General features: G+C 33.0%; 1 protein-coding gene across 2 annotated transcripts in view; it reads left to right on the forward strand.

Moving 5' to 3' along the window:
* LOC113510254 (hemicentin-1) overlaps positions 1-16,079 on the forward strand; it is a 418,868-nt gene extending 402,789 nt beyond the window's left edge. For both annotated transcript variants that reach the window (XM_052900396.1, XM_052900397.1), the window contains 9 exons: positions 624-783; positions 3,605-3,761; positions 4,222-4,361; positions 5,100-5,236; positions 6,047-6,212; positions 10,462-10,615; positions 11,815-11,993; positions 14,971-15,128; positions 15,752-16,079. In XM_052900396.1, coding sequence (XP_052756356.1) covers positions 624-783; positions 3,605-3,761; positions 4,222-4,361; positions 5,100-5,236; positions 6,047-6,212; positions 10,462-10,615; positions 11,815-11,993; positions 14,971-15,128; positions 15,752-15,898 — 1,398 coding nt within the window. In that variant the 3' untranslated portion in view covers positions 15,899-16,079. The remainder of the gene's footprint in view (positions 1-623; positions 784-3,604; positions 3,762-4,221; positions 4,362-5,099; positions 5,237-6,046; positions 6,213-10,461; positions 10,616-11,814; positions 11,994-14,970; positions 15,129-15,751) is intronic.
* The last annotated feature ends 331 nt before the right edge of the window (positions 16,080-16,410 follow it).

Raw genomic sequence — 16,410 nt, forward strand, 5'->3', positions numbered from 1 at the left:
ATAGATATATTTTTAATTCCCATTCCTGGTTTCCTTTGTCGCCTACACTTACTAAAGTCTCTACCAATATTATAAATGTGAAAGTGTGTTTGTTTGTTACATTAAAACACCTTAACTTAATCTTGGCTTAACCAATCACTATGAAATTTAATATACACGTACGTTTGTCCCGGTCAGTAAATATATTATATATGTATATGTATATGTAGTATATATTATTTGGTATAATAAGTAGTCTAATAAACAATATGTGTTTGATATTTTTGTGTATTATACGTAAAAATTATTAATTCACTCTTGCGCCACCTGCCCACTTCTATATGTTCTCCATTAACCAAAGGTTATCTGTAAGAGATTGCTCTAGCGATAAGACCGCCTTTTGTACCTTTATATGTATATTTTGATCTGTACTCCATGCTACTGTATTTCACTTGAATTGTTTATAATGTCATTGTTTATTTTTATGTTTTTGGTGCAATAAAGAGTTAAATAAATAAATAAATATTCCGGTTACGCGGACAAAGTTGTAAGTAAAAATTAGTTTTCTCTGTGTTACGCTACTAGGTAGCGTGTAATAATTCTGACTTTTACTTTTTATTAATAAATTTGTTTTGTCCAAACAGAATTCAGAAATCTTCCACAACGAGGGTGCTGGTGTTATTCTCAGTGCTCAGAGCTTAGTACTACAAAGTGTGACGAGGGCAGCAGCTGGCGATTATACCTGCATGGCAGCTAACAGTGAAGGAAAAGGCACGAGTAACCCTGTCACATTGCTTGTTAGATGTAAGTACCAAATATATACAACTCTATCCACAACACCCACTCCTACAGTAAACTCTTTACAGTACAAGCCGCTAGACTCTGGAATTCTGTCCCAAATAGTACCAGAATGGGGCAGACCGTCCCTGCCTTCAAAGCACAATCGAAAAATTTTACGATTGGCAGTCAAGTGTCTTATATGTATAATAGTTATTCTATGTTTAATAATAATAATAAATTTAATTTATCGCCATTCTTTACAAATATGGTACAGAAACTATAATGTACACAATAAATGAATACACTGTGCAGTAAAAAAAAAATGTTGGGACACTTGATACGACACGACGAACTTATGAACATTATAATAGAAGGTAAGATAGAAGGAAGGAGGGGGAGGGGGAGACCGAGACATAGTTACATCAGGCAGATCAAGGAAGGAGTTGGTGTCGTGTCGTATCAAGAGGTGAAGAGACTCGCTGAAAATCGTAGTGAGTGGCAAGAGCTCCACCGACAAGGGCGCAGCTCTTAAATAGATAGATATATTTACACAAGAGAAGAAGAAAATACAAATAAATTTGTATAAAAATAGTGACAAAGAAAAAAAAATACAAAAAAACCAGTGTACCAGCAATTTAATGACAAGGAAAAATCATTACAAAGTGATATAAAGTTTATATATATTTGGTTATATTTATATATATAATTTTATTTATCTATACTCTATTACTAACTATATAGCTACTAATAATTTATTATTTACCGTATTATTTTTCACCATTAATGTGTAAATTCAATAAATAAATAAATGAATAGATATATAATTTATTCGCATTACTTACAGTACACAAATAACAACAGAGACAGATAGACATACACAGTAACAAAAGATAAAAGAATACATATACAAAAAAATAAGCAAAATTAATAAAAGAAGTAACAATTGTCCTCCTTCATGCGTGTGCTTCGGTAACATAAAATGGTCACAACTCATTTAATTATAAACATCATACCTAATTTATTTAAAGAGTGGAACTTGAATCCTTAAAAAATATTGGATGAATTTTTTTAACATTTCCTCTATGTAAAAACTCGGTCTAAACCTGCGCCACACTTAGCCGCCCGAGATATTAATTTTCTCATTAAGTCCATGTTTCTCGTAATTATCTCCCGGCCAACTTCGCCCCTAAAGCCCAGATTTTACGTGAAACTTGTAAGGATATCAATCTTCTTTAAAGTTTGATAGTTTCTTCTATTATTCACGGAGTTTGACCCTCTTTGTCATTAAATCTTTGTGAGTTCTGCCCCGTTGCAGTTTTATAACGACCTCCAGTTAGCTACGTTGTTAGACAAAGATTGGGGCGAGCGTCATTACGATGCCGTTACTTTTAAGAGGAGCATCGTCGTTCGTGAACTTTTAAAACGAGATGGAGCATTGGAAATGTGTAAATCCCATTGCGATTTTAATACTTTTCGTAAATTTCAACTTGGTTTCTATTAAACTGGAAAGAATCAGGGTCTTCCTAATGAACTTGATGTTTCTGACAAAGTGATTGTGACAGATGATAGAATTAGGTATTTTTTTAATCCTCTGGGAATTAACAATAAAGAAATGTTAGAGTCGAAGTCGAAGATATTTGAGTCGTTTCAAGATTTGTTGGAATTGTGATACAAATACTCAACTTACTCTGTATAAGGATTTGTACTAGAATAGCTGAAAGACATGAATTTGATTCTTATTCAATCATGTTACCAAAAAATTTCCAATTAATGTTTAGGCTATTACAACATAAGACATTATTAAACTAATAAGCAGAAATTGAGAGACATTTAAAACAGTCCATCAATTACGAGTAATTATGAAAACTTACTTACGTATTATTTTAATTGCATACATTTTTAGACACTATACTATACCATGATGTAACTTAAATTAAAAACGAGAGAGACTAGCTGTTTAAAATACAACTTTCTGAAAATTCAATTTTTATTATGTGTTTTTTATTTTGATTATGCAGCTGAAAATAGTAAACAAGCTAAAGACCTACCTTATGCAAACTAATACTGTACAATAGATATAACACAATATACTATGTCGCCGATGATACTTTTTATGTGATGCCATTCCTGAAGACTAAGGTGTTTTTTAATGGATTAAAATGGAATGGTAACTCCATCTGCGCTTTCGGTATTCGCTGGCGGGGATACCAGTGAGGGATGATAAATGAGGATGAAACAGTCAGTTGGCCTATCGTCATCAATTTATCAAACATTAACCACGATGGTTTCCAAAGGGACCCGCCCCGGACTAAGCTGTTATGCCTCTATATCCTTTTTTTTATACGACTTAGAATGACAAATAAGTTAAAGGCCCACCTGATGGAAAGTGGTAACCGTCGCCTATAGACATGAACAGTACCATGGACACAACAAAGTATACTGTTTTGCCCATGATACCCCCCATGCGTTGCCATTCCTGAGGACTCAGGTGTTATTCCTCTGTACCCAGTAAATACACGCCATATCCCACCCTTCAAACCGAAATACAGCCATGCAAACACAGCTGCTTCACGGTTGAAACACGAATGGGACAGAGGTACCCACTACCTAAGCAATCGACTTTTGTACAAAGTCTTCCTCTGGTTACTGTTAACTGTTTTGTCCTGTAATCTTATTGCTATATCAATCGAACTACCATTCAAACCGAAACACCCAAACAGCTGCTTCAGGGCAGAAACACAATTGGGACAGAAGTTTAGCTGCTTCTGTCTCATTCACATTTCTGCAGACTACTTTTGTGCAAAGTCTCCCTCTGGTAAGACACTGTTAACTGTTTTGTCCTTAGATGCTCCCATATGTGCGGAAAGAAGAGATGGAGAGTTATTCGGTGCACTCAAGCATGAGACTGTATCACTCCATTGTTCAGTTGATGCCAACCCCGCACTCGTCTCTTTCCATTGGACGTTTAACAATTCTGGAGAACAAACAGAAATTCCACCAAAGTAAGTGATTTGTCTATTATTTATTACTCTATTTTTTTTTTTATTTTAATTTCTATTCAACAATTTTTAATCTTGCAGATCTTAAATATCATTTATGAAAATTCTTTTATGTAAATAAAAAATCCCCATTTATAGTAACTTTTTAAAAGAATTTATTTGGCAATATTTTGCTAGATTACCATAGCACATCCCAACTATCCATTAAATTCTTAATATTGAATATAGATCATAGGAGGAATATTTGTTATTATCACATATAAGTACTAACTTTTACCTACGATATTGTCTATGACCAGAATCTTAACGATTGATATGAATCAATCGTTAAGATTCTGATTATTTGATTAAGTATACGATGTCATCATCGACATCTTATACTTTATTTGTTCTCCGTTACTATAATATGAATAGTTATAGTGTGTCACTTAAAAGTTATGTCACGTAATATTTATTTCATCAGGTTATATACGAGTCATGGGCATACGTCTACCCTCAACTACACACCAACGACAGACATGGAGTATGGAACGTTGGCGTGCTACGGTGCCAACACTGTTGGACAACAGAAAGTCCCATGTCTGTTCCAACTAGTCGCTGCTGGTAAGCATTCTTCATTCTTTTTAATTAATAAAAATAATTTATTGCGGGAAAATAAGATGTATATAGTTTCATATATATAGTATAACACCCTGTATATGGTTGTACATTTCATTGTAGTAAAATTACGTTTAGATGTCTTTTAAATAGCACACTCACATACAGTGGCATAGCTGAGTAACCAAAGGCACTGGGGCAAAATATAAACCAACTTAAGAATACCGGGGAGTTCCCTGCAAGTTTCAAACGAAAATGGGAATTCCCCTATATGGGTTTCAAATAAGTTGCCTTTATTAAAGTCGTGTTCCTAGAATGTGGTTTATTTATATTCCGAATGCAGGAGATATTGCCACTGTACTGTATTGTCAGTAGAGATGTCGACAACAAGCATAGGGGTGAAAGGGATTTTTAGTGGTGGAGACTAAGAATTCCATTGCTAGCAATATAAACCTAACCAGGTCGACCTCCTCGCGGTTCTCCTTGGAAACTATCATGGTTAATTCCTGACGAATTCATCATGATGGGCTAACTGGCCTGTTTTCATTCTCATCTATCACCATTCACTGGTGCTCTGCCAGCGTATCCCGTTAGCACAGACGGAGTTACCATTCCATTTTCACCCATAAAAAAATACAATATATAAACCATATAAACCATAGTATACCTTTCGAGAGACTCATCTAAATCTTGTCTAAGAAAGCTAGCGTGACAGACAATAATCATATCTCGATTTCTGTCCAGGTCGCCCGTTCCATCTGCAGAATTGCACAGTTGCAAATCAAAGTATTGACTCATTGTACGTGGAGTGTGTTGAAAATTTCGATGGCGGTCTACCCCAGACATTTCTAATGGAGTTGCTTGAATTACCTTCTCTGACTGTAAGTAAACCTCAAATAGTGATAAAAAATTATTTGCTGTTTTTAGTCTTTAATTTATTGTTTCTTGCTTCAAAAGACACAAAACTGTTATCCAATAAGCTACATTAGAGGCCTTTGGGAATAATGAAAGCGGACTCCTGACACTAAACGATGACTTATTTGCACAAATAGAAGTATAGTCTATTTTAATTAAATTTAATAAAAATTTAAACTAACCAATGACTGATCTGGCCATAGACAATCTAATGATATCCTCAACTTTTAATTTGTTACTTAATGCATTTAGACAGTGCTTCTACGATAATTTCAGCTAAACTTGATTACTATTAGAATCAGAATTCATTTATTTGCTAGAATAAAGTGCCTTTTTATAGGTATTACGTCAGAAGAAAATTATAGTCCAATCTTATTTTGCCACATTGTAGAAGTGCAAGTATTAAATTTATTTTTTAAACAAAACTAAGAACAAAATATAAAATCTCAGAATTACACATATATGTAGCAATAATATTTTATCACGTTCTTGTATTGAATTATTACATAATATCATTATATTACATCGTCATTAAATGTAGCAAAACTTTATAATTATCTTGTGATACCCTGATTTCCTATTTTATTGATTCTGGCACTTTATTTTTGGACATGTCAGCCATATTTAGACTGTACAATCTCCAAATATACAATTCACTAAAGATATAGTTAAAATAACATTGCGATTGTTCAGTGACATTGCAATCAGCGGAAACAACCCCCTTAGGACTTTAACCATACTTGAAACGATTCTAATTTGTCTTTTTTTCTCTTTAGGTCCGTTACAACGTTTCCACAAACAGGACTCCACCGTACTTCGAGATTCGAGGCCTTCCACCCGGTGTTAGTTACCGTATTGATCTCTATGCAGTCAACGCTAAAGGGCGAAGCGACGTGTCTACTATAGAAACTGTAACGCTTAAAGGACAGGCCAAGTTTACTGGTAACAATATTAATAATTATATGTCATAAATTATTTCTTAATAACTTCCAAATTTTGAGGAATGGGCAGCACTGTCTATTTTAAAATATGACCAAAGCCCAAACTGTGGTTGCTAACACGCACAAACACACAATTGACGATGATAATGATTATTGACAAAATTTCCCTAATGTAAACTGCTATAAAAAATAGCTCCATGCCTTATGGTAGTCTATGGGGGAGGCCTATATTCATGCAGTGAACAGACAACGGCTGATATAATAATAATGAATTTGCAAACTTTACTACAGAGCAAACTTTGTACAAAAGACAGCTAATTCATCTGCGAAAAACATATTGTGCAATGAATGGAATGATAGTAATAATACGGTACAAAGACATAATAACTTTGTTCTTAGGATTAGAAGTGAGAGATACCATGGAGATAACAGTATATTCTTTGACGTTTATAGTACTATTCATGTCTATAAAGGACAGTTTTACCGTTATATGGGACGTCAGTTTGATTGTTCATCCAAGTTGCATAAAAACAAGGGTTTAACCGAGAGGAGACAACCTTCAGATGATTGCTGTTTGAACATATCTTTTTGTATTGGACTGGCTGTTCCCTGTATACAAAACGTCTGTATTTATAAAAAGGTCTGAGGTTATAAAATGCGCAGTGAATTCTCTGAGACAAGAACAAAAAACTTTTGACCCGGAACTCCACGCATTGTAACTTTGTATTGTTTATGGTATTGTTAATACTTTTATAGTCTATGGTTTTCATTGGATAGGCCATTACTTGTTTGCCATTTCTAATAGTACAAGAAAAAAGATTGTTACGGGATATAGTGGTACAACGATGTTGATTGCTCCACGCGGTACTAAATCAGCAGCAAATGACAACTTAGACAAACTAATTAGTGCATTGCACGCATTAATATAAATGTTATTTCATATGACTATAGTAAAGTATTTTGATTTAAGCCTTCTTTGCATAATGGTAGAAATTTCCATCATAACATTGAATTCCCAAAAATTATTTAAAAGAACAAATTTAAACTGATCGTGTCTGGATACCTTTTTAATGTTCATTGCAGAAAAAAAAAACATAGCTGCCAAATTTATTTTTCTAACCATTTTCCCTATAATTTTGAACATGGATTATATCAACTTGATTTATTTCACTAATAAAAAAAATCATGCAAAGATGGGTTAACTATTATATCGTGTGTACAAAACAGTATTTATCCATTATAAAAGCCTAAATTTTAATATTATCATCATGTTGCTTTATTTGAAAAAGAAGAAGAAGAAGATTGATGAATGTGGAAGTAGCGAAAGAGGTTTGTTTGAATCGAAGCATTTGGCGTTCCATTGTTTCTGCCTACCCTAATGGGAGACAGGCGTGACAGATATGTATGTGTGTATGCATCGTCAATTATATTTTCTATTATTCCTGTCTACGGTCGACTGGTAGATAACGCCATATGGTGTTGAGTTCTCCATTTACACTTTCTAGGTGTATTAAAGTTTAATAAATAAATAAATCAACAAGATTAACAACACATGAGGAGTATTATGATATTACAGTGTACTTATTCTGTAATCTCTAAGTTACTATTCATGTCTATAGGCGATAGTTCCCTCTTTTTATCAGATGGTTGGTCTGTTTGTTTATATTTGAATTTACATAAAAAAAAATATACACATCTTTATTTCATGTAGTTTGCTAGTTACTCTATTAAATATCATATATTAAAGTCTTATTTGAATTTTAAATAAATTTTTCACTTCGCTAGATGACTTTTTTATTTGCATTTCTCGTACAAAATATAATTAAGTACAATTCCCTCTGATTGACTCGAGTATTTCCAACCATAATTTTAGTTACCCTCGATTTTATTATTACTTGAATTCACTAATAAAACTGCTTGAAATAGTCACGCCAACTGTACGAACGACTTCATTTTGCGAAACTTGATATTATTTATATTGCATAAAATTGTAAATGGCCAAGCTTGGGTTTATTTCCTTGAATTAATTTCATACTTCTTTAACTACCTCTTTATGTAGCTACTTTATTGTGAACGAAATACAGCGACGATTTATTTACTCTTATCAATATTCTGATTTGTTTTATATCTGTTTTGTCATGCTCAATATTTCAGTAGCATACATATTCCATAATACTTTCTGTTATTCGGATTTTATCAACAATTTTTTTTATGAGATGTAGTGGAAAACGATGTAATAGTATGGTGGTACATAATTAATTGACCACAGAAACCCATGTATGAGTGTAACTTTAAATCCAAATAAGACAATTTAAAAATCAATCTCTTTTAAATTAATAAAAATATCGCAAATTTTGGCTATAACCATATTACAATATCAGTGTTTTATTCTTGTGGGAGCAAAGTCATAAACCGAGATGTGACCATTTTACGTTACTATGGCACACTCACGAAATAAAAGAATATATTACTTCTTCCCTTGGCCGTCAGCTTGTTTGCCATTCTAAATTGTATAAAAAAATCTGCGAAATAAACTCAAACGATTTCAATGATATTGTATAAATATCAGCTTAAAATTAAGAGATTTTATGTTAGACAATAGTAAGCGACCATCGTTGTGTTCACCAATATCATAGGGAGCCCAATGACCCGGCCCACCAGACCGCCACCAATCTGAACATTAAACTGAGTATGAATTGTTTCAAGATACACTATTACGTCAATAATATAAATGTTGCCAATCATAGTTCAAATTTTAGGTGGTAATACAGATAATAACACGTTCTAAGAAACAAAATTTAATTACATATATTTATATGTAATAGAATTGAGAGATATTCATTATAGTTAAATAGATAATAGAAGCCAAGCTCTGTTATGTCCATGAGCAGTCATGTCTATAGGCGACGGTTACCACTTTCCATCAGGTGGGCCGTCAGCTTGTTTGCCATTCTGAGTTGTATAAAATTGTGTACTATAAGTAGTGCAAGTAAATTGTATATCTATCTATCAAATTCGACTGACAATAAAACTAATATAGAAAATCTACATACATGTTTATTGTCATATATTAAACCAACATAAATTACAAGTCGATTGTATACCTACGATATTCCTGTACGATTAAATATACAAATACAATAAATAACCAGCAAAATCTATCGTTATATTGACATCGTTGTAATTTGATTTTTTTATTTGTTTAACATCGTTATCAGGAAACGATGTAGACAATGTAGCTATATTTGCAGGAACTTGAAACAAACAATGCTGGAATCAGACAGGAAATCTAATTCAAATGTACTCAAACTACGTGTTCATATTTCAGCATTGTAGGTAAACACAATTTTGTATCAAAAATTGCATCTATTATTCCACGAAGCGGCTGAAATGAACAAAACTGCAGCTAATTTAGATTGCGTGCGGTAACAGTTATAAGTTATAATAGTTACTGCGAATGCCGGTTCAGTTTGTAAACGTAGGTTTTCCGTTGACATTAGCAGCTTTCAATATTATAATGATCGGTTGCGAGTGAACACTTTATTACACCTACACATTGCATTTACCTATAGGAATGTAATATCTACAAAAAATTTTTTTATATAACTCAGAATGGCAAACAAGCTGACAGCCCACCTGACGAAAAGTGGTAACCGTCGCTTATAGACATGAGCAGTACAATGGACATAATAGAGTATACTGTTTCGCCCATGATACCACTCATGCGTTGCCATTCCTGAGGACTAAAGTATTATACCACTGTATCCTTTAAATTCTCTGCCATACCCCACCCTTCAAACCGAAACACAGCCATGCAAACACAACTGCTTTACGGTTGAAACACGAATGGGACAGAGGTGCTCAAGCAAACGACTTTTGTACAAAATCTCCCTCTGATTAACTTACTAAATACCATTGCATATTCCTAAATAATCTTATTCTTCTGATAAGATTATTTAACATTATCATCATCATCATCATCATCATCATCATCATCATCATATCAGCCTTTAACTGTCCACCGCTGAACATAAGCTTCCCTCTTGGTTGAATTTGCTAGTAATTGCCACGCTTGGCAAGCGGATTAGTAATCGCAGTTAGACTTTGGAGATGTTTTAAGAATGACGCTGCTGCCCATCCCTCGCCCTTCTTTAGTCGCCTCTTACGACACCCACGGAAATGGAAGAGATGGCCCATTCTATACCGGGATCACACAACTATCTAATAAAATAAATTTAAAATTGGTCCAGGAGAGAGTAACACCCTGGGCATGTCACCGGTGCTCGCATCAATAGCGGCAATGTCAGCACTGCTCGCCACCGCTGTGTGTGGTGTACTCGCCGTGTTGTACAAGCGACATACGAACAGACACAGGCATTTGCCAGCAAAACATGCACCTCTGAGGTGAGTATCGATATTTTAGCCTCATTCCATTAGGATAGAACAGAACAGAAAATATGTATTGCCATAAAAACACATAATTACATCAGAAATTACAGAATTATTATAAATAAAAAATGTCTCGTATTAGCCAGAGGGAACTGGCTCAGCTGATGCTGCGAGTATCCCAGTGCAATGTACAGCTGCACAGCGCTGATCTTCAGCCAGTTCCTCTCTTAATATTTCTTCTACATTAATAGAATACATTTGTTATTATTTTACTCGCTTTTCGTACGTATGTATTTTGGAATTGATTAAACATATACTAGATTTTAAATTAAACCTTCAAAAAACGACAAGATTAAGATGTACATATTATTGCAGTGTTTTTTTGTATGATTTTGGAACAAAAGACAGTCATGAATACACAAATAGATAAACATATATAATAGAAATTGTATAATAATTTATATTATATATTTCTATTCTATTGCTTTTAATAGGATTTCTTAGATATTTTTTTTTAAACATATCCAATCCTACAGAAATCGTGTAGTTATAAATTTGTTAAGTATATAAAATTGCAAAGAATTAATCGTATATGCATAATGTGTATAAATTTTATGCTTAAAAACAGAATATATTATGTTTTACAACCTCGGTTCGTTGTACTAGACAATCAAAGTGCAATATACAGCAAAGAAAGAAAAGCTCGAAATAAAATATATCAACATAGTATCTATCTTTAATTTATGGAGAGAGATTCATGCTCAGAAGTGATTTAGAAATTGTTATTACAGTAATAATGTTTTAAAAAAAGGTTTTTGAAAATAACAATCTAAGAAGTTGAATTAGTAGATCATTTATTAAAGGAGATAGTTTTGTAAATGAGTGAGTCTGTAAATGAATGTAAATACTAGGTGTTGAAAGTAAAAAGATGTGACAAATACTATTTAGATTGACGTGTGGAAACAAAGCAGATAAAAGTTGCTGTTAATTTATAAAAAACAAATATTTGCGGGCTGGAACTGCATCTGCTTAATCGAGCTAGATCAATTAACTGCAATAAAAGAAGTCTATATAATTTTTAGTACCAAATACTAAGTATACATACCTTTTCATAACCATTAGTTGAGTCAATAAAAGGCCAAGAAATAATAAGCTCACTATCACATTTAGAATAGAATTCGAATTTGTACCACTGCCTATATTTGTTTATCTAGTGAGGCAGTGTATGTGGAGAGAACGGGCAGCTGTCCAACGCCAGTAAAACAAGAAGTGGAATCCAGATCAAGCAGTACGGAACCTCGGGAGAGAGTTGGCGCTAGAGGCGCATTATTGCATGCGCCTGACCCAAGAGATGCTGATGATGCCGATCCCGATATTATCCCATGTTTGTATGGTGAGTTTATTTATTTACCTACTTGTTCTTGTTTTTAGCTCAATCCCATTTTACGTGTGGTAAACTCTCTTAGCTTTGCAGCTTCAAGATTTTCTATCCCGGATTGTCTAAATAATTTCTTTACCAATATTTTTTTTTGTCATGCTGGTTCTAATAGGGAAAAGGAATCATCTTCTGTCTCTTTTTTTATTCGAACAAGCGCAAATATTTTCTAATCATTAATTCCTCGTCTCTTCGTATTACGTAACTGTACTATCTAAGATGGCTTTCTGTTAGTTTCTCCGATGCTACTTTGAAAGTTCCACAAATAAGTTTATTTCTAATTTTATCTAGTCTCGTTACTCCTCCAGACAATCTAGGTTGAACTATGTATTCATAATTATTTTTAAAAGTGATACGTTATATATTTAGAAAATAATCGCAATTGGAAATGTTATGTTAGTTAACATTATCTTAACGTTTAAAGATTTACGTTTAGAGTTTGTCCGAGATTGCGTTCCTGAATGAGCTGTATTGAAAAGGTGTCTATTCAAAAATGCTTAAAGCTAAGTTTACTTGAATAATAATATTTCTTTCTTTCTTTAATATTCAGCCCGTTTGAAATGTATCTACCATATGGAATAAGTTTTAAATGTTATAATAAGATAGCGAGGATATTTTGGATCTGCATTATAATAAGTTTAAAACTGTTATTACAAACACTTATTGAACAAAGCTTTTCTTAAAAGCAGCGATCTTAATAATCTTAACACTAGATACAAATACAAACTTGCTGTTCTGAAGTATCGTTTAGAAAAAGTTAATAGGTCTTTTTCGGGAATGGACAATAAAATATTATAATAAGATACCGAAGAATATTATGGATGTGAACTGTTATTGAACAAAACCTATTACACTCTAAACGATTACTTGAATGACAAATGTGTATGGTGTTAGTCGATCATAAACAGGCTTTTAACGATCATATAATTTTAAACATAATACATTGAAATAAATACACATAATGTTAACAGAGATTTAAAAGAGTAACTGTTGAGTTTCTTGCGGACTCTTCTGAACAGATAACAGCTTTCCAAATGCTGCATTCGTAAAAAAAAAGACGTTTTATAAGTGCATGTAAGCAAGTTTATTTGAATAAAGAGGATTTGAAATTGAATTTACTTTTTTCCCCTATCATTAAAATATTATTATTTACCAAAAGTTTTTGTAAACACACATGTAAATAGATGTTTCTTCTAACATCGCTACATAATGTAGTCGGTCACGTAGGCATTGGAAAAATTGTTGACTATTTTTTGTCCTATCATTCCCTTTTTTTTTATTTCCTAAAAAAACGAACATTGTTTTCGAATGAACATAATAAGCGCGATATTTTCCCTGTGTGCATTCAGATATGCGGCGTTTGTAATAGAAGACATCATTAGCAGACTTTTCCCTCCAACAAAATACTAAGAATACGAATCTACACATAATAAGATGCTCTATCTTTATAATGTGGATGGTGATACCGTACAAGAAAGTGGGCAGAATATGCCACAAGAGTATTTCTCGTTTCACGAGATTGATCCTTATGTCGGAGCGTTAATAACTATTACGGCTTGCAGTTGGGTAATTTTAATTTCTGTGTCACAGGTTCTTGGCTCGGATACATAGTAATGAGGGTTTTTCTTAATAGTGTGTGTGTGTGTGTGCTTTTTAATATAATGTCAGGTATTATATTGAAAAAATTGTGTAAAATTTATAAATTAAATTTAAATTTAAATTTTTATTTTATAATACAGTCGCGATTGCTTTTAATTCTTCTAGATAAATTTAACGAGATTAACATACGGACACCAATATTTATGATATATTATGTACAAAGTATTTTATATGCTAAAAATCATACTGTTCTTTAGCATTTGAGTAAAATCAATATTAGTTTAAACGATTTTTATTCTTACTAAATATAAATAAAGTCTATCGAAACATTATATCGACTTAATTTAAAAAAAACAATAGATAGTTTCCGAAATTTTTACCTGATGATTATTTAAAAGATGCTTTGCCACCTAACTGAACTGTTAACTATGCAATTAGATTCTTAATAAGCTATCACTGAAAATTTTTAATTTTGGTGGGAAAAAAAAGTTTTTTAAAACTTCAGAAACAAAATATGAAATGTTAGGGGTTGCAAAAAGTTTTAGTTTCAAGTTTATGTGCAATATTTCAATTTAAATTAGCAATATTTCTGAATGTGCATGATCTTGGCTCACCTGATGATTATTGATGATTAGATCTAAGATGGAGTGCATTTACCCAAAAAATAATTAATACACCATTATTTGATATTTATTTTTGAATTGTTTTTATTTGTTATTATTATATGACATTATATGTATAATTTGCAATATTTTTTTTTTGTAAAGCTATCCGTCAATAAAAAAAATTGCACGCTAATATCGGCAAAATATGTTCGAACTATAACGTCTTTAAAATATCCAGTATGTACCTACTGCACACACATTTTTTTTTAATGGATGATAATGGAATGGTAACCCGGCCTGCGTAAACGGTATACGCTGGCGGGGCGCCAGTGAGGGATAATAGGTGAGGATGAAGTAGGTCAGTTAGCCCATCGTGAAGAATTCCATGAGATGTCACCACGATGTTTTCTAGGGGGAACCACGTGGAGGTCGACCTAGTAAGGGATGATAGATGAGGATGAAAGCAGGTCAGTTAGCCCATCGTGAAAAATCCCATGAGATGTCACCAAGATGTTTTATAGGGGGAACCACATGGAGGTCGATCTGTTTAGTAACATTGCTAGCATTGGGGCTTTTATTCCACAACGCTAACAATCCCATTCCCCCTGCACACACATGATTATCCACATAAATTTACCTTTACCTTTATTCGTTTTGAAAAGTTTAAAGCTTTGTTTTTTCCGGAACACACAGAAATAGGGAGGTTTAAATAAATACAATTTCTTCAACAGAACGGAGGCCTGTATCGAACGGGTACATGAGTCTCCAACGTCCACCGTCCACTGGTAAAATAACGAAGCTGAGCGGAGACGATGTACGCTCAGAGCCGGACGGGGGCGCGTATTATACGGACTTTAGGAAGAAGGATTATAGAATACCGTTAACTAGTGTAAGTATATTAAATACTAACCACTCGCCCTGGCTTCGCACGGGTACATATCATAGACTAGTCGTTCCCCACGGCGTCGTCCGCTTCTATGTAGTTCACGTATATTAACCTTGCAAATCACATATAAAATGCTATAAAATAACCGATCAGCTGAATTAGCTAAAACTTTGTGAAGTTATTAGGTACGTAATTATCATTTATGTATATAAAACACAATATAAGACTATATTGTGTTTTATATACATAGAAGTATACCAGAGGGAGGCTTTGTACAAAAGTCGTTTGCTTGGGTACCTCTGTCGCATTCGTGTTTCAACCGTAAAGCAGCTCTGTTTGCATATATATATATATATATATATATATATATATATATATATATATATATATATATATATGGGTGGGATATGGCGTGAATTTACAGTGTACAGAGGAATAATACCCGAGTCCTCAGGAATGGCAACGCATGGAGGGGTATCATGGCCGAAACAGTATACTCTATTAAGTTCATGATACTGCTCATGTCTATAGGCGACGGTTACCACTATCCATCAGGTAGGCTGTCAGCTTGATTGCCATTCTAAGTTGTGTAAAAAAAAATATAACAAATGCTTACTTTGTTACAGTCATATCATAGTTTAGGACGCGCCAACAAAGGTGTGAACGCGTGTAGCCCTAGCTCCGCCACTGGAGTCACGTCATCCCTCACCGCCCACCGACTACGACCCGAGGTCGTGACGACCTCGCACCGTGTCCAGGAGAGTTGTATATAAAACAATTTTGTACAAATATTATTAAGTATTGACTGTGTTCCTTTAATAGTGTAAACCTTTTGTAAAGTCTTTTAAATTGTAAATTGCAAATAGTTTGGGGGAGAACAGAGAGGTACTGAGATTCTCGTGTCAGAATATATTAAACCTTATGGTCCTATAACTAGAGTATATTTCACATTTTTGGTAATAAAATGCCGCTTTTCAATAATCAGTTAGTATATAAAAAATATATATATATGTGAGAAATCCCACTTATAAGTACCAAAAGAATAAATTTATATAATTTATATATTATTATGTTTATTATTATGTATATATTATGTATAATATTATGTATATTATATATATAATAATTTATAAATTTATTTATTTACTTCAAGTAATCTGTTACATAAATAATAAATCACTCTTATTTTTTAATTATGTTATATTTTATTCCAATTTAATTTTTAATTTTGTCTGAAAATAACATTTCATTGCAAGTTTTTAATTAAATCAATCTTAATTACTCG

The sequence above is a fragment of the Galleria mellonella genome, unplaced genomic scaffold, assembly GCF_026898425.1.
Source record: "Galleria mellonella isolate WM207_F2 unplaced genomic scaffold, CSIRO_AGI_GalMel_v1 utg65, whole genome shotgun sequence".
Classification (NCBI taxonomy): domain Eukaryota; kingdom Metazoa; phylum Arthropoda; class Insecta; order Lepidoptera; family Pyralidae; genus Galleria; species Galleria mellonella.